The sequence below is a fragment of the Caretta caretta genome, chromosome 1, assembly GCF_965140235.1.
Source record: "Caretta caretta isolate rCarCar2 chromosome 1, rCarCar1.hap1, whole genome shotgun sequence".
Classification (NCBI taxonomy): domain Eukaryota; kingdom Metazoa; phylum Chordata; order Testudines; family Cheloniidae; genus Caretta; species Caretta caretta.
The window spans coordinates 136,443,924-136,467,403 of record NC_134206.1 but is presented as its reverse complement, the minus strand read 5'-3'; the positions used below and the strand labels follow the sequence as shown (position 1 = coordinate 136,467,403).

Below are 23,480 nucleotides of genomic sequence, written 5' to 3'. Positions count from 1 at the left end.
TTTTTAGTTTTGGAATGCAATTATCAGTTACAGACTGAGCCCTCACAATCTGAACTACTTTTCAAGCCATTGGAAATGTTTGCAAAAATGAAAAATCCTTTATAAAGTTGGTTTAAAAACATCTAATAAATACTACAAACCTGTCTGTGTTTGCTTCAGCTGCAATTTCAAATCTTCAACCTGTACATTTAGCTTTCTGATAGTAGTTTCATAGTCTAACAGCTGGATCTTTAATTGTGCACAACGTTCAACCTGAAACAGATTTTGAAAAAAAAATAAAATTGTCATACAAATGTGAACAAGTACTGAAGATGAGAAAAGGTATCTCAACCCATGAAGGCGTCTTTCTCTCAATGCTTTTCATAGATTCCAATGCCAGAAGAGACCACTGTGATCAAGTCCGACCTCCTGTATACCACAGGCCATAGAACATCTTCAAAAAAATTCCTAGAGCATTTTTTAGAACAACATCCAAACTTGATTTAAAATTTTTCAATGATGGAGAATCCACTACAACCCTTAGTAAATTGTTCCAAAGATTAATCACCCTTCATTGTCAAAAATGCATGTCTTATTTCCAGTCTGAAGTTGTCTAGCTTCAACTTCTAGCAACTGGATCATCTTATACCTTTCTCTAATAGACTGAAGAGCCCATTATCAAATATTTGTTCCCTCGGTATATAGTTATAGACTATAATCAAGTCAGTCCTTAACCATCTCTTTGTTAAGCTAAATAGATTGTGCTCTTTGAGTCTATTACTATAAGGCATGATTTCTAACCCTTTAATCATTCTCAAGGCTCTTCTCTGAACCCTCTCCAATTTATCAACACCCTTCTTGAAGTGTGGGCACCAGAACTGGACACAGTATTCCACCAGTGCCAAATACCCTCTCTACTCCTACTCAATTCCCCTGTTTATGCATCCCAGGATCACACTGTCTCTTTTGGCCACAGCATTACACTGGGAGTTCATGTTCAGCTGATTATATTCAGCTGAGTTACTGCTTCCCACGATAAAGTCTCCCATTCTGTAAGTATGGCCTACAGTCCAGTGTTGCTAAAACACAGGCACTTCCTAAGAAGTATCAGGCACTGCATATGTATATGAACACATTCCAAAAGATTAGCACAGGTACGTCCTGATTAGCACAAGGTAAGAAGGTTTGACAGAAGTGATGAATAGGGATGTGTTGCCCGAGACATCTGGAGCAAGGTACAAGAGGAGGTAACAAATAGATATGTAGCGAAGCGAAGACTCACCGGTGCGGCACCACCTGCTGGTATTCTGGGAATTAGCTCTTTTCCAGCCTCAGAGTGACCTCTGCTGGCTGGTGTCTTGCCTGCCTCAGGCCCCGTGTCCTTCCCAGACCCTGGTACTCCTTATCTCAGGGTTCTGCCCCAGCAGTATCCTCTTACTCCGGGTCTCCCCTCCCAGGGGAACCCCCAACTCTCTACACCCACCTTACCTCAGTGGCTACTGCCAATAGTCATCTAGTCCCCTCTCTGCCTCACTGGGGCAGACTGCAGTCTGTAATGGCCATTCATCATTGACAAGGGGTTAGGACCTGCTGCCTTTGCCTATCCTTGAGCTGCCCTTCTGCAGCCCCAGTACCTTTTCATAGGCCTTCATCAAGGCCTGCAGCCTGGGCGTTTACCAGGCTGGAGCTTCCCAGCTCCCTTTGCCCTTCCCCAGCACCGCTCTGCTTCAGGTATCTTGCTCTCAGGCAGCTAGCGCTTCTCACTCCAAGGCTAGAGTGAAACTCCTCCAGCTCCTGGCCCCCAGCCCTCTTACAAGAGCCAGATGGGCCCTGATTGAGCTGGCCACAGCTGTGGCTGCTTCCCCCAGCTGTTCTCACTCCTCTTATTTCAGGAGCAGGGTAACCATCCCACTACAAGATGGTATGAACAAGGTAAGGTGGTACATATGTTGTTTGTCTCAGTCTATAAATGTTGGTGTAACTCATCATAACCCTTTGTGTGGCCGAGGGGACAGCAAAAATTCCTGCTGCTGACTGAACTGCCCCTTGCAACTTGGCACTCATGTGTTAGTCTACCCGTAATCACTGAGCCAGGGCACTAGTACTGTGCCTGGAAGGCAATAAATCTGGCTGAGTGCCTTTGCCACCTAACCATGCCTGTGGCTTCTCTTTATGAGTAGGGCCCTACCAAATTCCCGGCCATGAAAAACATGTCACAGATCATGAAATCTGGTCTCCCCACCATGAAATCTGGTCTTTTTGTGTGCTTTGACCTTATACTATATAGGTTTCACAGGGGAGACCAGCATTTTTCAAATTGGGGGTCCTGACCCAAAAGCGAGTTGCGGGGGGGTCACAAGGTTATTTTGGGGGGGGTTGCAGTATGGCCACCCTTACTTCTGTGCTGCATTCAGATCTGGGCATCTGGAGAGCGGTGTCTCTTAGCCGGGCACCGAGCTCTGAAGACAGTGCCCCACCAGCAGCAGCACAGAAGTAAAGGTGGCAATACTATCCCATGCCACCTTATTTCGGCTGCCCAGCTCTGAAGGCAGCCGTGCAGAAGAGTGGTGGCTGCAGACTGAGAGCCCAGCTCTGCAGGCAGCAGCACAGAAGTAAGGGTGGCAATGCCATACCATGCCATCCTCACTTCTGTGCTGCTGCTGGCGGCAGTTCTGCCTTCAGAGCTGGGCTCTCGGCCAACAGCCACCACCTTCCAGCTGCCCAGCTCTGAAGACAAGTGATGCCGCCATTAGCAACGCAGAAGTAAGGGTAGAAGTACTGCAACTCCCCAAACAATAACCTTGCGACCCACGCCCCACAAGTCCTTTATGGGTCAGGACCCCTACAATTATAACACCATGAAATTTCAGATTTAAATAGCTGAAATAATGAAATTTACATTTAAGAGCCTATGATCGTGAAATTGACCAAAATGAACAATGAATTTGGTAGGACCCTATTTATGGGTAACATAGAGGTCTGCTGAATTAGCAGGCTGCACTATCTGCTAGTGCTGATAACATTGGAGCTCCAAGAAGAGAAGCACTGAGCAGCTGCAACAGCTTAGCAGCCTGAACAGCATTACCACAGCAACAACGTTCCAGCTTTCAACACTTAACAACACTGCAAACTTTACCAGTGATGATTTTGTTTTCTTCCAGGTCACTGTAAAAATGTTAAATAGCACAGGACCCAAGAACCGATCTCTGTGGGACCCGAGTGGAAACACACCTGCTTGATAACGACTACCCATTTATAGTCACATTTTGAGGCCTATTAGTTAGCCAGTTTTTAATCCATTTAATCAGTTCCATGTTAAATGGAGTAAATATTTAGTTCTAGTTTTTTAATCAAAACGTCATGTGGTACAAAGTCAAACACCTTACAGAAGTCTAAGGTCAACACTATTATCTTTATCTACCAATTCTGTAACCTCATCAAAAAAAGATATCAAGTTAGTTTAACAGGATTTATTTTCCATAAACCCACACTGATTTGCATTAACTACATAACCCTACTTTAATTCTTTATTAATCGAGTCCCTTCTCAGACACTGCATTATCTGGCCCAGCTGGGATCAATGTTAGACTGACAGGCCTATAAATATCCAGGTCACCCCGTTTACCCTTTCTAAATATTGGCATTACATTAGCTATCTTCCAGTCTTCTGGGACTTCCCCAGTGCTCTAAGACTTATTGAAAATCAACGTTAACTGTCCAAAAAAGAAAAGGAGGACTTGTGGCACCTTAGAGACTAACCAATTTATTTGAGCATAAGCTTTCGTGAGCTACAGCTCACTTCATCGGATGCATACTGTGGAAAATACGGAAGATGTTCTTATACATACAAACCATGAAAAAATGGGTGTTTACCACTACGAAAGGTTTTCTCTCCCCCCACCCCACTCTCCAGCAGGAAAACCTTTTGTAGTGGTAAACACCCGTTTTTTCATGGTTTGTATGTATAAGAACATCTTCCGTATTTTCCACAGTATGCATCCGATGAAGTGAGCTGTAAGCTCACGAAAGCTTATGCTCAAATAAATTGGTTAGTCTCTAAGGTGCCACAAGTCCTCCTTTTCTTTTTGCGAATACAGACTAACACGGCTGTTACTCTGAAACCTGTCATTAACAGTCCAGCAAGCTTTTTTAAAACTCTGGACCTACTGATTTAAAAAATTCTGACTTTAGTAGCTTGGTTTAACACCTTCCAGAGATACCAGTGGAATGAACAAGTGTTAGCATCACCATATAAGATTATACCCCAGTTTTAACCCCAACCAGAACAGAAATATTTATTGAACACTTATGCCTTTTTTAGATTATTATTGATAACTATACCATTTCCATCTAGTTACAAACCAATACCACTGTCAGGATTCTTTTTGTTCTTAATATATTTAAAAACCTCCATTTTATTGTCCTTAACTCTGTGGGCCACAGATTTCTCCTTGTGTCCCGTGGTTTCCCTTAATAATTTTATACAATTCCTAACTTCTGAATTATATTCATTACTATCAACTTCCCCTTTCTTCCATTTGTTTTACACACACACACACGTTTTACAGCTGCCCTCAATTCACCTCTAAACCAGTTCAGATTTTTAACTAACATGGCCTTCTTCCTCCATTGTGGGTTTTGGGCCATCTACTAAAGGTGTTCTTAAATGATTCCCAACTATCATTCACATTTTTCTCACAAAAATCTTCCTCCCAGCTGATCTGGCTCATAACTGTTTTCAGCTTTGTGAAAGTGGCCCTATTATAGCACCACATGTATATACTACTGGTCTGGACTTTACTCTGTTTGTATATTATGAATATGATCAAATCATGATCACGTGTACCTAAGCCACGACTAATTTTTCATTCTGTGACCGGTTTCTCTTTATCCGTTAGGATATGGGTTAATAAAGAATTCCTGTGTTGGCTGCAACATTTTTCCATTTCTACCAGCACAGATACATTAATTTTGATGAAAATGAGCAAGTGCTTCCACGTCCAGCCAAATTTGTATTTTTTTTTTTTCAGTTTCATCAGCAGTATTGACCTATAGGAAACAAGTACTGAAAAATCTTAGGTTTAACACAGGTTTGTTTGGTTAATTTTTTAAAAATTGTATTTATTTATTTTTAAGAAAAAATTGAATTAAAGCACTCCAATACCTCCTGCAATGGGACAGGTGTAAGTGTTTAGAAAATGACAGAAAAAAAATCTTATACTATTAAGATGAAAAGAGAAGAGTTTACCTCACTTTGCAGTTGCTTTTCCAGAAGTTGTTTATGGGTTTCAAACTCATCCTGTTCCAGCTTTTTTGTATGTTCAACTCTCCTCAATTCTGCCTGACAGGCTACATGTTCAGCTGATGGCTGAGTTAACTCTTTCACATAAAAGAACAATATCAGGAGATATTTTATAAGATACTTCAAAATGAACATTCACTATTTATAACCAACTCCTGGAAACTTAAAACTGAAATATTTTTCCTGACTACAATAGGTCTTAAATAGTAAAACTTAATTTATATACACTTTTTGGGGTATCTGTTTTTTCTAGAGACTGAACTTTGTGTGCCTCCCTCTGGGCAGTTATGAGCTAGGCAGGAAGTTTTCTACTCTGCAAGTTATTTACCTGAATCAACTTGTTCCTGTCTTATCTGAACCTGAATGTACTGCTCATCTGTGGTCTTCAAACACAACAACATGTTTTAGAAATGCAGATGCGCATTACAAGACAATAGATTATTATTCTACAGAGATCAGGTCTATCAAAATAGTCATTTGCAGAAGCCTTTGTCCTCTACTAACAACAATAAATAATGCTGTGGTTGAAAAAAAATGGTGTTTTGGGAGATGAAAGGAAAGAGAGGGTATTATCAACCATTAGTATTATTGTATTTCAGTAGCACCTGAATGCAGAGTTCCATTGTGCAAACAGTGAGAGACTTCCATAAAAGACTTCCACAATGTAAATTTGACAAGACAATGATCATTGTCCCCATTTTACAGATGGGGAAAGGAGACAAAGAGATTACATGACTTGACTGAGATCATGCAGGAAGTCAGTGGCAGACCTGGGAATTAAACCCAGGTTTACTAATTCCTAGTCCAGTGCTGTAACCACAAGACCAGCTTTTCGAAAGTGAAACATAAAAAAATCTACTATAATTAAGGACTTGTGGTCCTCTGAGGAGAAACAGATGAAGAAAATAGAATTGACATGCTTTTACCACTGTCCCATGAAGTGTCCAGGGACACTAATAAAAAAATCATCACCCAATACTTGTGATACTAGGAACTCTGGAAAAAACAAAGACAACTGAAAAGACAAAACAGGGATAAGCAGGAGCAAAACCAAGTATTATAACAGTTTTTTAAAGCGAAGTGTTAATTTCATTTTACATATATTCTTAAATGTAGTAGCCTTTTAACAGTCATGAAATAAAGTGTTTACTTTAATGGAAACCTTCTGTAAAATGAGGAAAGGAAAGTTATAAAATATTTTAAACACTAACTGTCTCGGAAATGCAGGTTTTCATTGCGAGTCTCCTCCAGTTGTTGTCTAAGTAGTTTATTTTGCACCTGAAGCTCCAGTTTCTCTTCCTTTAACAAGGGATAGTCCGCAATCTCTTTCAATTTTTCTGTCAACAACTGATTCTGTTTGTTTACCAATAGCACCTGCGCCTTTACTGAATCCAGCTCCAGCTAAAAAATATGTCACACAGACTTCTTAAGGTGTTTCTCAAGAATATACTTTGTACCATATATTATTCCTGAAAAGGTAACACAAAACAGTTCAAATGTACTAACCAAATTCAGGCTCACAATTACCTCGAGCTCTTTTGCATGTGATACAACTTGTTTGAGTTCTTCCTTCTTTGAATTAACAGCAATGGTCTCTTCACGCAACAGCAGAGCCTTCTCTGTAAGGATCATAAACAGTTTCTGTAGGTTAATGTGTATCTCACACCAAAAACTACATAAAAAGAATATTAAGGTTGCAAAGTCAAACACTCAAAAGTGAAGAAAAGCCAGAATTAAGGTTGCCAGAGCAACCTTAATTTGACAAGGTTTGTGCATATGCATGATACAGTCTTTAATTACATGATTATATATTATTTTTTCCAAAGCACCAGCTTAGAAGTCTAAAGATGATCCTCTCTTTCTCCAACTTCAATTAAATACACTATATTTGTTTACAAATACTGCTTTGTTGCCTCTTATTACAAACTACAAGATAAACAATGGCTGTTGAGTATCTCTGAAAGAGATTAGTTACCTTTATTCTTTTTCTCATCTTCAGTAACCCTAGTGGTTCTGGTTATATATTCTTCCTTCAACTCGAGTTGATATCTAGGGGGGGAAAAAGTTACTAAACACCACAGCAAAAGAATTCTGAATGTCCCCAGACTCAGCTTTAACTACCTATCAAACTATCTATATGCTAATTACAGTGGACTTCTTCAAGGTCCTGACCTGAGAATGCTGAGTGCCCTCAAGTCCCACTGAAATCAATGGAAGCTGTGGGTGCTCAACACTTTATAGGATCAGGCCCTAATTAAATTGTAAGTATTTTGAAGCAGTTATCCTATCTTCCTGCGTCTTTGTACAATGTCCAGGTCACTGAGGCCCTAATCGTGACTGCAGTAAGAGAGTATACAAATAAATAAATCCTCACTTTTCTGATCACTCACTTTATGATTTCCAGACAAAAAAGAGCAGTTTATCCCCAGTGCTCAGCAAAGATTAATGGTACTGAACACAGTCAATATTCACATTAAGTCTTCATTATTTTTCAAATATTTTAAAACATATATAATTGAAACTATACAATTGTCAAAAATGTGATTTTATAATCCAAACTGAATTATTGACAAGTCTCCCAACTTTTTATATCCAAAGTCAACCATTTTCTGTAACAGAAATTCATTAATCTGAGTTCCATTAACTGTATGTGTCTATTTTTTCTTTTGTTTGGATTTATAATGATTCTTTCCCTCTAAGTTTTGTAATACATAATAATAGCTTTTATACTTTAATTTTTGTATGCCACATTTTAATTGTCAGACAGGATCCTAGAGCTATTGATAGATAGCTAAATACATTTTATAATAAGCAGATACAGACTAAGATCCTCAGGACAGAGATTGTGTTTTCCTGTGTGTTTGTACAGTGCTTAAAATATTTTGGACACTACTGTAACATAAATAACACTCTCCATTAAAATAGTCCCTGATAAGATCTGAAAGAGCTCTACAAACATTAACAAATGAAGCCACTAAACCCTATTTGTGAGGTAGGTGCTCCGTTTAGCATTTAGTTACTTTAGTATTAAATAGTAATTTACTAGATAAGTAAAACAAGGCACAGGGAGATGACATGTTTGCCTAAGGTTGGTCACTTAGTGGCATCCATCTAACTGCCCTCTGTTCCTAAGCCACTCTGTTTCAGGTGACACTTCATTCTCACTGAAATCAATTGCCTTATACCTCTCCTCTACAATTTGAATAAATGCATGTTAAAAGAGGCAGTGCTTGCACTATTCATTATTAGGTAATAGGTCCTGGCTGAGCTTGTGGATAACCAGGTGTTTAGCTGGTGAGTGGATTTCCTCCCCCTGCCTAGAGGGCTAATTCATTTCATTCTGTGGGAATGAGCATATCATGTCCTGGGAGCACTTTCTTGCAACAAAACAATCAGCAGGCCTCAGATGATCACTGCTTATATCACAGAGAGAGTGAGTACAAAAGAATCTCAGGTTAGGTGCCATCATTTTCTACTGTCAAACAGCTGATGCCATACACATCTCACTCAGATGCCTGTCCTGGCTGCTGGCCACCAAACATGAAAACTGCAAGGAAAATACACAGACAAATGACATAGGGCCTCTTCCTCCATTGTCCATGTAAATCAAACTGTGACCATTGCCCAGCAAAGAAGGGAGGAACAGAGAACATTGCTTATCCTACCCAGTCTGTGCAGCGCATCAAACCCTGCAGCTTTTATCCAGGAGAACACTCAATCACTTCCAATTCTTCAGCCCCAATGACCACAGACAGAAATGAAGTTTTGGGAGGCAGTGGTCAAGATTAATATTTTTTTAGAAGTGAAGGTCGAGATGTTATTTTGGAGGTACAAGTGGATTTATTTTTGGGTACTGCTGAATTTGGAGGAGGAGAAAATTTTGTGAAGAGATATGGATTTTGCGGTGAGGAAAAATGGATGATTTTGGAGCTAGGCAAGATGAATTTGTGGGGGACAAAGATGGGTCTTGCTGGGAAGAGGAGGACTTTTTTGAAGGGAAAAAGAAGCTAGTTGACAAAGAACTTTTTAAGAACAGGGTTTTCTTTGGTTGTTTTCAGGGAGTTGGGAGCCAGCAGAAAGGTATGGCCTATGACATGTACCAGTCTGCACCAAACAGCTGGTATTTCAAAAAATAATTCTCAGGGTAAGAAAATCCCTTTACATTTCCTTTTTAAAAAGCATCTCATCCCGCCCCTTCAGCAAGTAACCCTTGAAAATCCCTTAATACTGGCTTCATACACCTTGCCTCCTTTCAGTTCTTCAAATTACTCAATATTTCAGCACTGGTCAAAAGAGATCACCAATGATACTCTGCATCTGCCTATCCAGCAGCCCTACAGATTCAGGTCACTTTTTCTTCACAGATAGGGAGACTGAAAGTGTGAACTGTTAAAACTCTATAGCCCTATGGACAGAAGAACATCATTACATATAGTGAGTTTTTTCTACCTGTTAGAAGGCATAATTGTTTTAACTCTTTTGGTTATGAAATGTATTCACCACATCTTATAAGATAAGTAAGTCACAAACTGATTAAAATAAAAATGCTAAGTGTTATATATTCAAGTCTTGCTTTTTTACAGTTCTCATTGGTAATTCCCATGGCATTTTTAGCATTCTATTCTCATGTGAAATATATATTCTCTATTAGAGACAAAAGAACAAATTACTTCAGGAGTTCATTCCTAAGCTTTTGGTCGTAAGTCTCCTCAATGTTCTTCACAGCTATCTCCCGACGTCGAAGTGCATCATCAACAGCTTTATTTTTTTCTTCTTGAAGTTTCTGAGCCCTGACATAATGAGAAATATACTGACACTGAGCAATTATATTTATGACATGCCAGAGTTTTCAAAAAGTTTTTTTTAATCACACAACATTTATGAAAGTCAAAAGTGTGATGGGTTAGCTTGGGGCAATTTAAAATTCTGATCAGATCTATCATTATCATTCGCTAAGAAAAATGAAAAGTGACACATACTAAGCTGTACTGTTAAAGAGACAGACTGATCAACTGTATAAACAACCAGATTTGCAACTGCTGAAAACTGAAAGTATTACAGTACGGCTGTTGTTTAGTTCTTCCATTTTAGAAAGGGTGCTCAGCTTGCCACTCTGTCAGCACCCTCTGCTGGCTAGACAAGAAAGTAACTTATGTTAGTGGGGAAATAGCTTTCTTCTTTCTTGCCTACAAAAAACACAAGATGCTAACAGATTAGAGAATGTTGGAAAGCAGGCAAGAATTAGTTTTAGGGTTTTTTAATTACAGAAGAAACACACATCTTTTATTAAATGTGCACTCACAATACGTATCATGGCAAAACCAACATTACAAATGTAAATTTGTCACTACAGTTGCCTTGCTCGTGCTGGGATTACATACTGTTTTTTAAGTTAATGACTTCAAAGCAGAAGTCCAGTTCCTCAGTCTCTCTGAAGTAGTGCCAGGCTCTTTTGCTGAGAACAAAATAGGCCTCTTAGCACAGGATGCCCCTACTGCTAGATGCAGCTGCATATTACTCAAAATGTAGCATATCATATTTAGAGATAAATAAAACAAATTTCAATTTCATAAAAATTGCAGCGTCTTGAGACATGCTTTCTACAAACAAAGCAACACCAGAGGTAAATGCATGACCTAGAGTGACTCACAGTTCAAAACCTTCAATTCTTTGCTTTAGTTCTGCCTCTCTGGTTCTTATCATTTCAATATCTTTCAGCAGACTTTGTCTTTGTGTATAAACCTCCTTTGCTTCAATCTACAACAGAAAATATTACTTCTATTCATTTTATTTTTACACAAAAAAACTGAGATTTAAATTAAAATAATTTCCAGTAAATTCATAGAGAGTGGCAACAGCAGCAAGACATAACAAGACCTCAATGGTATAAAAATTAGAAACATAAATGTTACAGACCTTGTTCCAGGAACTGGTTTGATCCTGACAAATATTATTTGCATAGCTTGCTAGTAACAACTGATTTGCACTAACCGGGGGCTAAGTCACTTCCTTTACGGATGCCCCCCGACTTACGCAATCGTTCCATTCCGGAAAGCCTTCCGTAAGTCAAATTGTGCATAAGTCGGAAATGTATACTCGTACGTTATGCAAAATTTTCCGCAACTCGAAAATCCTATCTCTGGCTTATGGAACTTTTTTAGTAAGTGCGAATTTGTGGTGTAGATGTGACATCTGGTATTGCCATTATGGTCGAAATTCGGGTCTTGCATAACCCAGGGAGCATCTGGTATTCTACTTTATTTAGGGTTAACACACTTGAAAGTTATTACTTGCTATCAAGTAATGTATCTTTTAGAACGCTGCACAGATTCAAAAGTCATAAAACAAAAAGAAAGATTTATTTATAATACAGAATTACCACACACAAATACAAACTTTAGAATATACCAAAACTGCAAGAGAAAAAGCAGTAAAAGTAGGTAAAAGCAGTTTTGTCCCTATCTTAACTAGATTAACAAAAAAGAATTAAAGAGACAAGGTGCTTGAGGTAATATCTTTTATTAGACCAACTTCTGTTCTTGAGCAAGAGAAGCTTTCAAGCTTACACAAAGCATTTGTCCAATAGAAGATATTACCTCACCCACCTTGTCTCGCTCATATGTTGGGACCAACACCGCTACAACACTGCATACAAAAAATATATATATAAGAAACTTTAAAAAACCTGATAAATGTACAGTTAACAGAGAAAATGCACTCTGTATTCTTGCTTTAAAACTAAACTTTCTTTAAAATACTGGTTCCATTAGCAGCTGCCTCCAATTCTACATTCTAGACTATCCAAACCAAACAATACCTTCTAAAAGAATCTTCCCTATAACCATAATGGCAATACCAGAGGTCATATCTACAGCCCAGTTCTTACTAATAAAAAAACTCTCTGTAATTCTTAGCTTTAAAAAGAAACAAAACATGTGCCTCTACAGAAAGGCTAAGAGCATGAAGACTGAATGACCTCTTTATCCTAAAGGTGGTCCTATCAAATTTGCAATTCAGGTGCATTGTACAAGTGTGGAAAAGCTGGAACAGCCACTGTCTCCTGTTCCTGTGTTTTGGATAACTAGAGAAATTTGATCTCCGGTGCTTTTCCTGAGATTACATTCTTCTACTAAAAAGATCTACGTGATCTTTTATCTGCAATACAAAACCACTTAGCACAGCAGAGCTGCTGGTCTCTTTGCTCGGACAACCTAGCAAGTAAATGAAGTGTGTACTTGGTCTCAAAGATCAAAAACTGACAATAGCACCCAGCATCCACAATGGTTCACTTGACAAATCTTCTGATCCAGACCTTTTTTAATAACTGAATTAATTTCATGTTCCTGAAAGTCGGAGTAATAGCATAAGGTAGGCAGATTTCATAAAAGTTTCTAAGGACATGACTATGAAGGAAATCAAGTTGTCACAGGGTGAGAGGCAAAGTTTTGTCATGGACCAGAAAAACAAAATACAGAAAAGAGGAATAAAATAGCTAATTTTCAGCATCACAGGAGGTCAAAAGCAAAGTGCTCAAAAATCCATATTAGGATTGGTAAAAAGAAAAGGAGTACTTGTGGCACCTTAGAGACTAACCAATTTATTTGAGCATAAGCTTTCGTGAACTACAGCTCACTTCATCGGATGCATACTGTGGAAAGTATAGAAGATCTAAAGTATATCTAAAATATAAGCTATTACCAGCAGGAGAGTGGCATGGGGGGAGAGAAAACCTTTTGTAGTGGTAAACACCCATTTTTTCATGCTTTGTGTGTGTAAAAAGATCTTCTATACTTTCCACAGTATGCATCCGATGAAGTGAGCTGTAGCTCACGAAAGCTTATGCTCAAATAAATTGGTTAGTCTCTAAGGTGCCACAAGTCCTCCTTTTCTTTTTGCGAATACAGACTACACGGCTGTTACTCTGAAACCTGTCATTAGGACTGGTGTTACTCAATATAAAAATTAATGTTCTGGAAAGAGAGGGAAACAGTAAGGTGGCAAAAATCTGTAGATGACACAAAATTATTTTGTTTAGTAAAGAATAGAGCAGATCCAAGACAGCAACATGGTGGCAGGCAAAATTCCTTGTAATCAAGAGAAAAGTAATAAACATTGGGAAGAACAATCTGAACCACACATACACATTTTTGGATACTAAATTAACAGTGGATTAAATTACCATGCTGTAAAAAGATCTCGAAGTCATGGACTCACACATCTGATCAATGCATGACAGTGGTCAAAAATGCAAACAGAACCTTGGGTTATATTAAAAAGGATAGCAAATACCGAATAGATAATAATGTAATTATATACATGGATGGTATGTCCACACCATGAATACTGTGTTCCATTTTATTTATATTTTTTTCTATTTCAACTTCTAAAAAGAAAACTACAATAAGAAAATCATAACAACCATAATAAACAGAAAAGAAAAACCTACAAAGTAGCCATCTAGGACTGCCATTAAAAATATCCTCAATACTCTGAAAGGAGAATAGGGATTCATACATATAACGATATCTATATTACATTTACTCTTCTTCTGCAGCACCGCGGCTACTCCAATCTATTTACATATTTATACCATACTCATCACCATGGTCACTGAGAACCTGAAATCACTAAACATACCAATCTGCGTGGTGCTTTCCTGATGTGGGATTAAAAGAGAACTATTGAACTCTTTTTCACTTAGGACCCAGTGGGATCTGAATGTAGTTCCTTCAAAGATCAAAGGGCAATTTCATTAACTAACTGAACCACTTAGCACTGGATCCAATTATTATTTTTAAACATTACCTCCTGTTGTTTTTGAAGTCTTTCAATAGCATTCTTTTCACGAGCAATCAGAGCCTCTGACTTGGCTTGGTTTGTCCTTTCAAACTCTCGACGCAAATCAGAAACTTCTTTCTGGCATCGTGCTTTCTCTTCCATTCGAACCTTTGCTATTTCAACCTCTTTGAAATGTTGTAACTGTTACATGTAAGAAAAGAACAAAGTAAATATCCCTCACTTGATCACAAAAAAGATAAACAAAATCCTCTCTTTTAGGTTAAATTTGACGTTCAGACATATGCACTTACTTGCAAATAGCTTGTTTACACTGTTGATCACTGTAGCATACTGAATTCCCTTTGAGAAACTATACAGAAATGTCTAATTAAATGTGTTAATCTTTTTAGTCAATGTATGTAAACTTCTCTGTGATAAAAGTACCTTTGAAGCATATATGACTGAAAGGTCTTCCATATTTACACCTTCCATCTAGGATCTCAAAGCAGATTACAAATATAGATAATATCACCTTTAGGCGTAAGTAAGCTAGATATAGGGCATTGCACTAAAGGGGTTTCCACTGCTCTCTGTGCTCTCATTTTTTTTTACTCACTCCAGTACATACAGCAGTACATACAGTCCCACTCTCCAACCTGACGCTCTGAGACTGGCAAATAAAGAATGCCACATTCCCTAATTCTTCTTCTGACTGGGTCTCCATTCTCGCCCCATTCCCAAAGAACCATGTTTGCCTGGTGGTGGGGCCAAAGGCAGAAGCAGACCTGCCTTGAACAGCTCATGCCCACTGAAAGTCAATCTTTTGGGCACAGAGCAGATGTGGGCCAGAGAAAGAGGAGTCGTCCTTAGCCAGGGAATTCTGAGCACTATGGGAAAACTGTGTGAATACAAACGGAAGACTTAGGGGGTCTGTTCGAGTGTGTATGACAAAGAGGGATTGAGCTATCTGAGGAATGTGCATGCATTTCTGCCTAGGGAAGAGAAAGTGTGTGAGTGTACATGTATGAGTGGGAAGGAAAGAAAATAAATGGGATTGCAAGGATGCATAAGAGAAAGTCAGAGAGAAAATGGATGAGAGAATGCAAGTGAAGGAGAGAATGAATGGGAGTACTAAATGAAAGAGAATAGGGAAAATGTGAAAACAGAGAGAAGACAGAAGTTACATAGGAAAAAAGCATAGCCTGGGACCTCTGATTAGGGAATTAGGGCCTATGCACACACAAACTTGTACTGAGTTAGTTAAACCATGTGCAACCCCAAGTGTGGAGACACTTAGAATTGTTTATAGATGGCTTATATTGATTTAATTTACACCTTAAGACACTAAGGAATCAATTTAAACTAAATTGCTATAAGCCATTTCTAAACTGATTTATGATTGTCCACACAAAGGGTTGCACCAATTTAACTAAACCAGTGCAAAGGTTTCTACACAAAAACTTGCCGAAGCCTTTAGTGACAGTAAGATCATGTCTATATTGGGGAATTATACACAAAAAATCCCCACTAGTGCTTCCACTAATTCAGCTGATGTAAACAAGGCACCAGGAAGTTCTGATATATTTACCCCCCTAAAGAAAGATGATACAAGAGGTTTGCTTATATTGTATCCCCATATCTAAGAGCAGCTCTCAAGGATCTGTTGTAGACGTGTTGTCCAAAGGGATTTTTTGTTAAACTTGAGGTAATTATATTCAGTTGTTTTGGGTTATAACATAAAAAACAAAATGCTCTATTATTTATTGTGACTGTCTTTTTATTTCTCCATGACATTAAGATATGGCTGAACTTTGAAAGTTGATACTTTGCATACGGTATTTCGGGAAAGAAATGACTTTATAAAGGAAAGGGGGAAGTTAAATTCTGACTAAAAGTCTGAGCACGTTCAATGGGCACAAATTTTTAGCACAACCAAATGAAGTCCCAGTCCTTTTGTGATATTTCATAGAGGATCTTATGTTAACACAACATCAATGTTGCAACATTAACTTGACTATGCTGCACACGTAATATTTTCCATTTCTGTTTTTCTTGTTAAACGTATACCATAATATCTACAGTATAGTAATTGTTTCCAAATCAATATTGTAGTAAGAAGCTTAACTTTTCCTAATACTTGAATTATTTATTTTATGTGACATTTTTTGCATGTAATTTTCTTGTTTTTAAGAAAAAGATTGCTTTATGTTTTTAATAAAGATTGCATTTCGGTCCCAATTAGGCTTTAAAGCTTGAACTTCAGTGAGGTTCATAGCGATGAAGAATGGTGAATTACCTCTTATTGCTATTATTGTTTAGATGATATAAATTCAGTTTATTTTAAGACAATCTTAAAATTTGCAAAATATTGCAGAATGCAGACAAAAATTGCAAAAGATCCTAAAATCATGAGATCCACAATATTTTTCACATTTTATGATTTTTCTATTCTCCATGTAAAGGCAATGCTGTTTTGGAGGCTTTTACTATGTAGTTTGGTGAGATATTTTCAAAAACAATGAGGAGTCTGGTGGCACCTTAAAGACTAACAGATTTATTTGGGCATAAGCTTTCGTGGGCAAAAAAATCCACTTCTTCAGATGCATGAAGTTTGAATGAACTGGACATTGAATGAAAAAACATGTTTAAAAAAAGATAAGAAATGCTGACATTAAAGAATCATCACATTTTCCATAACTCATACTTCCCTTTCTAATAGATTAAGGGTAGCACAGAACAACATATACTGATTTATAACACTGAAATATAAAAAGAAGACTTGTTAATAGTAAGATTAAGAGCTTTGATAATTATAAATCTTTCAAAAATGTAGTTATGTATAATGAATGACTGTAGATAAGGTAACACTTAGGCCAAGGCTTTGGTGGCATAAGTGTGGTTTTGCCAATTCTTCTTTTACACAAAATTGCTAATCTGCTTAACATGTTATTGTTAACAGAACAAAGGTAACACATGGTGTTGGAAGTAGTAAGTAAAAGACACACAAACATGTAATAACTAAATTAACCCTTTTCTTGGGAAGACCCAGGGCAGGGTGACACAAAAACAGAAACTGCAAAACCAGCAGGGAAAAATGCAGAAGTTGGGTAACTGAATCTTGCGCATGTGTAACGTACGGGTTACTTAAAATGTAAAAGGTTGATGTGCTGATGTAAAAGCTGACTGGATAAATATTAAGTAATCTATAATGTAGAACTGTATAAAAGACCTACGGGCCCATGTTTACTAACTGGAGAAACACCAGATCAGAAACTGAAAAATAGGACTGAAGAACCAGAAAAAGGGATCAGAGAAACGACAACTATCATGGAAGATGGCCCAGAATGTGGTTACCAATTCTGTCTTCTCTGTTATTTGTCCGATACATATGTATGGCCGGATACTATACATGACAACAATTCTGTCTGAAATTGTATAAATAAAGGCAAAAATTGACTCAGCTTAAATCGGGTGGATTTATGACTCAGTTTCCCAACTTTTACCCCCAGAGAACATGTAGTTTTTGCATATATAATAGATTGGCATGACTCATTTCTGATTCAAATTATTAGAAGCATTACAAATTTGCAAAATAAAATGAACACATCCCCAATCCCTCATTTCCATGACCACTGATTTCTAGGTTATACCTTTTCAGACATTTCTGTTTGAAGCTGGTCCTCTATTTCTTTTCGATATTCAATGAGTTTCACTTCTAAAGACTCAAATTTCTGATGCAGGGGATAAATGTCTGCAAACTGTTCATCAATCAGCTGAAGTTTCTCAACTATATAAAGAATAATGCAATGTACCATCACATAGAAATATTACATTTAGTAACACTGTTGCTCCTACCTAAGATTTTAGGACTCCCTGTAGGTTTTAACTACCCATGCCTAGTTTCTACTGAAAAGCTACCAAGGAAGCTGTGAAAAGAAATGGTCACTTAAGACATGAAAACATGGTTGGAAACAAGCCACCTAAGTACTTCACAATATGGCACGTGGTCCAACTAATTGTTTATGTGCAAAAAGTTGGAGGTAATATTTAAATTACTAGGATAACTGATTAGGATTGTAGCCAACCTCTCTCAGTTCTCCCAAGTGTGCCCGAGGGGAACTGGGCAAGAGGAGATAAAGGAGCCTGAAACCAAACGGCACCTTCCTGCCCCACAACTGCTGCATATTACCCCCTCAGATGGAATCTCATCAGCTACTAAGGCAGACATGAAGCTCTGATTTCAAACAACAGGTGCCTGTAAATTATATTGTATAACTAACTTCAACAACAATCCACTCCAATGAACAAATCTACTAGACGGTTTTTAGAAATGGAATTACCAGTATGTCCAATTTTTGTCTTATGCTATGATTTCTGGCACTGGAAACAATTAATAAATTATATTATAATTAGAACTGGGCAAAACCAATTTGCCTGTCCAGCAAAAATTTTCAAGATCTCAAAAAATGTTCGTGTTCTGCCTCAGGGCAAAACTTTAGAGATCTTTAGATTTTTTCCATGAAGAAACAAGAGAAAGATATACATACATCAGAATAGAAAATGGCCCAGTGGTTAGGGTACTCACATGGGACGTCAGAGATGTAGGGATTCACATCCCAAGGGAGTGCCCTTACTACTGAGCTATTGACTATTCTGTGGTGGGTCTCTCATTTTCACCAGATGTTCCATCCTGGATCTCAGGAAAGTTTCCTTAAAAAAAATGATACATTCCTGCAAAAAGTTTCATTTTCAATTAACTGATATTTTCCACCTGCTCCCGCTCCCCGTCACAAAAAAAAAAACCACACACACACATACACACACAAAATTTACAACTCCCAAACAACTCTAATTATAAATTTCCATAAACTAAAAATTATTTAGGCATATGCTCTTTGAGGCCTATAATATTAAAAATAATACATCTAGGGTGGATGGATGGATGGATCTGAATTCATAATGTATTTGAACTGAAGACCCAAATCACAGCAAAACTTTTGTCTTACACTTTCCTGGGCTTATTTTAGAATACCAGAGAGGGATGCAATCTAGTGTCTATTATTACTTCAGGCATGGGCAAGTGCTGAATGGATACAGTATTGAGCTATCTGAGGAAAATAGTTTATGAAAGCTCTATTTACCAAGAGATTCTCTATAAGGAGGTATTGAGCTTGTCTGAGTTTCTGTGTTGCGACTTTCCTTACATAGGTGATGCTCTGTCAGCTCCATTAACATCTGTATAAGAAAACCTTAGAGATACAGTATGTTAGTTACTTTTCTCTTCCACAACAAACTGAAATTTGAAGGCAGAGACAACTCTTTTACAAGACAAAGAAAAAACTAAATGGTGAGAGGATGAAATTATTGCCAAAGAACACAAGAAATCATTCAATAAAATCAGTGTAAAAATTCTAAAAAGAGTATATTAATAGCAAGCATGCTCGAGTCTCCCACAATCAGCATACCTTGACCATTTCCGTTACCTTTACCACCAAACTCATTGAGGGAACAAATTACCATCACCACCAATACCTGAAATCAACAAGAACTGCAGGTGTTTGGTGCTTCTGAAAATCAAGCCACTTTTGTTTAGGTGCCTAAATACAGAGTTAGAAGCCTAACTTTTGGGACCAGGTGTGAAAATTGTGCCCTATATGAGCCAGAGGCAAATTAAATGAAAGTTTATCTTGGTGCAGGCCTAAGCTGCCCAGCAGGCAATCAAGGGCCATGCAAATCGGGAGAGGTGCCCCTTCCCCTGGCCCGGTCCAGCCCTGCCAGAGCTACTGCGGCCAGGGAGAGGTGCCTCTCCCCCGGCCCGATCCAGCCCTGTCGGAGCTATTGCGGCCAGGGAGAGGCAACTCTCCCCCAGCCCAGCCCAGCCCAGCCCAGCCCAGCCCAGTCCAGCCTGAGCTGCCACGGCTGCGGAAAGGCACCTCTTACCTGGCCCTGAGCTGCTGTGGCGAGAGAGGGCTGGGGGGAGTCCTCTCTCCCAGCCACAGACCCGGGGCAGCCTGCACCCCAAAGCCCTCATTCCCGGCCCCAGCCCCAGCCCAGAGCCTGCATCCTCAGCCGAAGCCCTCATCCCCCTGTACCCCAAGCCTCTGCTCTAGCTCGGAGCCCCCTCCCACACTCCAAACCTGTTGGCCCCACCCCCACCCACATCACCTCTACATTGGTGCACAAAATTCATTAAGCACATGGATGTAAAAAACTATAGGGAACCCTAGTGCTGGCCCGTACACAGTACAGGAATGCAATTGAGTAGAACATAATGCAGAACATCTGAATTCCCCAGCATTAGATTATAAAATATTACGGTCTTTGGAAGTTTTACATTTATCAGGATTTAAAGGTTTTAATTTTTTTAAATTTATAATACAGGAATTTTTAATTTTTTTGGAGTAGAGGTTTAGCATTTCATACATGCCACAAATTGGGAAAACCCCAAAAGAAGCATAAGAGTCACTAACCTAAATAATCACAAATTACTTTTAAGAATCAAACATTTAATCAAATGTATTCAATATCTAAATAGAGTTTCTATTACCCATATGATATTATAAACTAAGCTATCAAGGAAAAGGGGAAATATTAGGGGAAGTGGATGACTCATTATATGCCTAGTATGTAAATATGTAATACCTTTTTTGTTCTCTTTTTGAGCTCCTGAAGTCTGTATGAAGAAAAAGATAAGATTATTATTCTGTGTACTCAATCATAAATTATAATTGAAGGAAGAGTTACAGAATCAAAATTATTACCAATGATTTGTAAAGACTGGATTTTGGATGGATCCTAATTAGCTGCAGAAGATCTTGCATAGTAAACACCTTTTTAAAAAAGAAGGCAAAAAAATCAAAATTTTAAGAACATTATAAGCAATTAACCTCTGTTGCGGTAAAGAGATCCACCTTGGATGTGCTACACTTGAGACAGATTTGATCCACCACTTTATCACACAAAGACTAATTGTAGGACAGAGCTAATTCTGCCTTGCTTCTATATGTGAGCTAAGTGGCAGTCAGGGATATCTCTTGGGAGAATGCCCAATTTCACAGCTCAAGAGCATTCCAATGAAGGAAGAAAGACTGTCTCATCAGGCTTGTCGATGTAAAAGACTATATCCCAATTATCCGTTCGAATCAAGGCTACCTTTTAGAATATAAAGTTGCAGAACACTCACCATCTCTAGAACACTTATAGTGTCAATGAAGACACTACAGACCAAGTATCCTGAGTGTGGAACCCCTTTATCTGGGCACTCAACAGCTATAATTTCTACTAGAAGTTTCAAACTAATACGGAACTCACAAGCCTTGAAACTACTCGGTGAACCCTTGGCTCCTCCTTTACACAGAGGATTTTAAAAATTATATTGGAAGGATCAGTTAACGATTGCAAAGTCCTACATGAATATCATCTCTCATATTCCTTGCATAATAAATTACAGAGCTCACCTTCTCCTTTTCCAATCCACTTTCTGGATAGAAAACAGAAAGTGAATATTCATAGCCACAACTACGCAGGTGATCTGCCACCAGGCTGTTGGAAGCTCCAATTAACAATGAACTGCCTTCACTGGACACTGGTTGTGGCTGAAGTTCTCCACTTAAAATTGGATGCATCAGTTCATGGATTAGCTGGTTTCGGAGCTGCGTCTGGTAAAAACAGAAATTCAACAACAGAAAGAGAAAACACTGGAATTTTTTGCTTTCCTGAAGCCATACAGATTCAGTATATTAAATTAAAAAGTCTGATGTAAAGAAACAAAAAGAATGGCGTCTAGATCCTGCTACTGTCTCGGGGCACATCTACACTACAAGCATTATAGTGGCACAACTGCTGTACTACAGCTATGCTGCTGTAGTGTAGGCAATCACTACAGCAACAGATGTGGTTTTTTCATCACTATAGTAAATCCATCCCCTCAAGAGGCAGCAGCTAGGTTGATGAAAGAATTCTTCCATCGATCTAGTTACATCTACAGTGGGGGTTAGGTTGACCTAATTAAAGAGCACAGGGCATGAAATTTTTCACAGCCCTGAGAAATGTAGCGAGGTCGACCTAAGTTTTAGGTGTAAACTAGGCCTGACTGCAGCATATTCAGTTACAGCTTATTTGAAAAATTCACTAGTCCACTAAATGACAGGCCAAGAAGTTGCTGAGGAGAAGAGGGAAAAGGGTACAGAGTGGTCTAGCCACCACTAATCCTTTTGCAGATAGGGGCGGAGGAGGGGGGAGGAAACTAGGGCGCCATGCAACTGGACCATCTAGTTCTTTCTCACAGAGACAGGTAAATGTAGTAAAGATTATATTAATGCAGAAATGTTTGAGACTAGGAAAGATAGATGGTACAAGGTACAAAAGAGAAGTAGACGACTGAGAGAAAGAAATTGTGGAGAGAAGGAAAAAGAAACAGAAAATACAGGGAAAGTGAAAACTCAAGGGAAGGAAAGAGACAAGGAAACAACAGACACAAAACAATGTAGGGAAAAATACACTGGGACTGAAAAGATCTGGGTTCTGCTCCCTGCTTCCTCTGTGACCACTGGTCAAAATACCTAATCTCATCATGCTTCAGTTGCCTCTCCATTACATGGGAATAATATTTCCTTTCTCCTCCATCCCTTATCTGGTTATCTATTTAAAGTCCATGCCCTCTGGGGCAGGTGCTGTTTACTGTGTGTATGTACAGTGCTTAGTGCAATGGAACCCTGATGTCATCTGGGGCCACTAGGCACTACAATTATTACTGTGACTTATTACAGGGGAGATAAAGTAGCTGGAGTGTTTGAAGCCCCTGCTACATCGGAAGCATTGCCCCCAGCAGTCAGGCTTTACTAGGAACAGGTCCAATTTAGACGCCATTTTGGCTCTCCTTTTGTTGTTGGAGACACATTGCAAATTCAAGAAGCCTCTGTACATGGCATATGTCGATCTTAAGGCTGCATTTGATTCAGTTGACCGAGTCCAACTATGGAAGGCCTTAAAGGACACAGATGTCCCAAACACTCTACAGGACTTGATTAGCGAGCTGCATAATGGAACCACGGCCCGTGTACATCTTGGGAATCTGACGTCTGCACCTTTTAAATCAGTATCTGGCGTCAGCTAGGTCTGTGTCTTGGCCCCTGAACTCTTCTGTCAGGCAATGGATTTCGTAATGCAGCATTCTAACAGATTCATAGGCATTAAGATTGGTAATCTCTCGTGCTCAGACCTTGACTATGCGGATGATGTTGTAGTACAGAGCCCCGACAGGTTTTGCGAGGCACTCCAGCAAATGGAGGAGTCGTCGACTAAGGGTGGCCTCCATGTTTCGTGGTCAAAGACAAAGCTGCAAAATCTAGGATCAAGTCCATCAGTGACTCCAATCTCTTTCAAAAATAAAACTGTTGAAGCAGTTTCCAGCTTTTGCTAT

At 38.7% G+C, this 23,480-nt stretch overlaps 1 protein-coding gene across 12 annotated transcripts in view; it reads right to left on the bottom strand.

Annotated features, from left to right (window-relative positions):
* Window positions 1-23,480, bottom strand: part of OFD1 (OFD1 centriole and centriolar satellite protein) — a 61,388-nt gene that overhangs the window by 35,810 nt on the left and 2,098 nt on the right. For 10 of the 12 annotated variants that reach the window (XM_075131325.1, XM_075131331.1, XM_075131335.1 and 7 more), the window contains exons 3-15: window positions 21,517-21,717; window positions 20,821-20,889; window positions 20,702-20,732; window positions 19,201-19,308; window positions 17,710-17,846; window positions 14,087-14,260; window positions 10,932-11,038; window positions 9,952-10,071; window positions 7,257-7,330; window positions 6,788-6,900; window positions 6,493-6,682; window positions 5,228-5,358; window positions 141-252 (exon numbers count right to left, since the gene is read on the bottom strand). In XM_075131325.1, coding sequence (XP_074987426.1) covers window positions 141-252; window positions 5,228-5,358; window positions 6,493-6,682; window positions 6,788-6,900; window positions 7,257-7,330; window positions 9,952-10,071; window positions 10,932-11,038; window positions 14,087-14,260; window positions 17,710-17,846; window positions 19,201-19,308; window positions 20,702-20,732; window positions 20,821-20,889; window positions 21,517-21,717 — 1,567 coding nt within the window. The remainder of the gene's footprint in view (window positions 1-140; window positions 253-5,227; window positions 5,359-6,492; window positions 6,683-6,787; window positions 6,901-7,256; window positions 7,331-9,951; window positions 10,072-10,931; window positions 11,039-14,086; window positions 14,261-17,709; window positions 17,847-19,200; window positions 19,309-20,701; window positions 20,733-20,820; window positions 20,890-21,516; window positions 21,718-23,480) is intronic. The other 2 variants (XM_048860953.2, XM_048861012.2) reach the window with 1 other exon arrangement.